The sequence below is a fragment of the Morus notabilis genome, unplaced genomic scaffold (assembly GCF_000414095.1).
Source record: "Morus notabilis unplaced genomic scaffold, ASM41409v2 Scaffold130, whole genome shotgun sequence".
Taxonomy (NCBI): Eukaryota; Viridiplantae; Streptophyta; class Magnoliopsida; order Rosales; family Moraceae; genus Morus; species Morus notabilis.
This window is the reverse complement of record NW_010359451.1, coordinates 21,804-24,746: the sequence shown is the minus strand read 5'-3', so window position 1 is coordinate 24,746 and position 2,943 is coordinate 21,804. Positions and strand designations below refer to the sequence as shown.

Here is a 2,943-nt window from a genome sequence, read left to right as displayed (position 1 = left end):
TGGAGTAACTAATCATGTATGTGTTTCTCTGCAGGGGTTTAAGCAAACGAGAAGTCTTCTACATAACAGCTTCGCGTTGAGGATGGGCGATGGAACTCTAGTGTTGGCTGAAGTAGTGAGAGACATCCATCTTTATTTTGATAGTTATAGGAGTTTATTTTCGCGAGACTATTTTTATGTTCCTCAATTTAAGAGGAATCTTATTTCTGTTGCTTGTTTATTTAAGGATTCTTATTAAGTTTCTTTTAATAATAAAGTTGTGATTCGTAAAAATAAGTCTTTTATCTGTGATGGATGGATGCAAAATAATGTATATTTTATTAAACCTAAGGTGGATGCACTGCTAAACACTGAAGTTATTAATAACTCTAAAAGGCTTAAAACTTATCACTCTAATGAGACATATTTTTGGTATTTGCGACTTGGTCACATTAGCCTTAATAGGATACAGAGGTTGGTAAAGGATGGACCTTTAAATTCTTTAAAGGTTGGGTCTTTACCCCAATGTGAGTCTTATTTGGAGGGCAAAATGACCAAAAGACCATTTGGGTATAAGGGCAATAGGGTTAAAGAGGTTCTTGAACTTGTGCATAGTGATGTTTATAGTCCCATGAACATCAAGGAAAGAGGAGGGTATGAATATTACGTCACTATTATCGACGATTACTCAAGATATGGATATGTGTACCCGATGCACCATAAAAGTGAAACTTTTGAGAAATTCAGGGAGTTTCGGGCTGAAGTGAAAAAGCAATTGGGTAAACCCTTAAAGGCACTTTGATCCGATCAAGGTGGAGAATACCTTTCTGATGAGTTCACCAGATATTTAATAGAGAATGGGATTTTATCCCATTTGACTGCACCTGGCACTCCACAACAGAATGGTGTACCTAAGAGAAGAAATAGGACTTTGTTGGACATGGTACGGTCTATGATGAGTTATTCAACATTGCCTATATCTTTCTAGGGATATGCTTTACAAACTGCATGTTATCTTCTGAACAATGTGTCAACAAAGTGAGTTCTTAAAACTCCTCACAAGTTGTGGACGGGCAGGAGGACATCTTTGAACCATATTCCCATATGGGGATGTATAGCACATGTCCTGGACAAGGAAGTGAACAAGTTAGAAGCAAGTTCAGAAGTGTACATTTTTGTAGGTTATCCGAGAGGGACAAAAATGGGTTATTTCTATAACCCCAAGGAAAATATAGTCATGGTTTCAATGAATGCAACATTCCTTGATGAAAGTTACATGAACGACTTTATGCCTTGTAGCAAAGTGGTGCTTGATGAAATGTTGAGTGACTTGGTCATACTGACAGTTCCTTTGGAAACTAATCGAATCAGGGTAGAAAAGAAAACCCAACAACAACCTAAGGGGCTTCAGCGTAGTGGGAAGATTAGACATGAACCTGAGAGATTCATGGCTAATAGGGAGACCTTTTTGGCAGAATCTTTAGAACATGGCAAAGATCCTTATACTTACAAAGAAGCTATGGAGGATGTTGATGCAAACCTCTGGACATGAGCCATGAAATCTGAGACGGAATCTATGGATTTTAATCAAGCCGGGGAACTTGTAGATCTTCCTGATGGATTAAGCCCATTGGGTGTAAATGGGTCTACAAGAGAAAGAGAAATGCAGAAGGAAAGGTCAAAACCTATAAGGCTAGATTAGTGGCTGCTCTCGACTACGAGATCTGGCAATTGGATGTCAAGATGACATTCTTGAACGACCATCTTGAGGAAAGTATCTATATGGTACAACCAGGAGGCTTTAGGGCTAAGGGTCAAGAAGGGAAAGTCTGCAAGTTGCTAAAATCTATTTATGGATTAAAGCAAGCTTCCCATTCTTAGAACAAAAGATTTGACCAAGTGATCAAGACTTTTGAATTCCAACAGAATATGGATGAACTTTGCGTTTATAAGCATATTCAAGATGGGAAAGTAGTTTTTCTACTATTATATGTTGATAACATTCTACTCATTGGCAATGATGTAGGGGCTTTGCCATCAGTCAAAGTTTGGCTTACCAAACGGTTTGACATGAAGGACTTAGGAGAAGCTAAGTATGTTCTGGGCATTCAGATCTTAAGCGATCAAAAGAACAAAATGATAGCTCTCTCTTAAGCTTCATCCATAGATAAAATTCTTGAGAAGTATGCAATGCAGAATTCCAAGAAATGTGGGCAACCATCTAGGTCTGGAATTACTCTTTCCAATAGTGATTGTCCCAAGACATCTGAGGAAAGAGAATACATGGCAAAGGTACCTTATGCTTCGGCGGTTGGGAGCCTCAGGTATGTAATTCTTTGCACTCGACCGGACATTTGTCATGCTGTCGGGATTGTAAGTCGATATCAGTCAAATCCAGGACCCAACCACTAGGTTGCAGTTAAACATATATTCAAGTATCTTCGGAGGACTAGAAATTATATGCTGGTATATTTCGGGGAGGATTTGACACCTCTAAGATATGCAGATTTGAATTTTTATTGCTGTTTGGCTTCTAAGAAATCAACTTTAGGTTCTGTCTTTACTCTGGGAGGTGGTTCCGTCGTTTGGAGGAGTGTCAAGTAAACTTGCACTGCTGACTCAACGATGGAAGCCGAGTATGTGGTAGCTAGTGATGCTTCAAAAGAAGCAGTGTGGCTCCACAAATTTCTAATGGATCTTGAAGTAGTTCCTAGTATGGATAAGCCATTGAGACTGTACTGTGATAACAGTGTGGCAATAGCTAACACCAAAGAACCAAGATATCAGAAAATGAGTGAGCATATAGACAGGAAGTATGATGTGATAAGGAGCTTTATTAAAGAAGGGTATGTGGAAATATGCAAGATTGCGTTGGAGGACAATATGGCTGACCCGTTCACGAAGGCCCTATTGGCTAAGGCCTTTGAGAAGCATGTCGAGGCTATGGGGATGCGTAGCATGTCA

The 2,943-nt window shown here is 39.3% G+C and overlaps 1 protein-coding gene across 1 annotated transcript; it reads left to right on the top strand.

Annotated features, from left to right (window-relative positions):
* The first annotated feature begins 529 nt into the window (after positions 1-529).
* LOC112090852 lies at positions 530-1,531 on the top strand. Its single transcript, XM_024163107.1, has 2 exons — positions 530-758; positions 1,098-1,531. The coding sequence occupies exons 1-2, from the start codon at positions 530-532 to the stop codon at positions 1,529-1,531; spliced, it is 663 nt and encodes a 220-aa protein (XP_024018875.1).
* Positions 1,532-2,943: the final 1,412 nt, after the last annotated feature.

Bases quoted from the DNA above. Each gene is read 5' to 3' on its own strand.
- LOC112090852 (XM_024163107.1), top strand. From the start codon at position 530: ATGACCAAAAGACCATTTGGGTATAAGGGCAATAGGGTTAAAGAGGTT. The intron at 759-1,097 runs GTAAACCCTTAA...GGGGATGTATAG, and splicing joins TGAAGTGAAAAAGCAATTGG to CACATGTCCTGGACAAGGAA.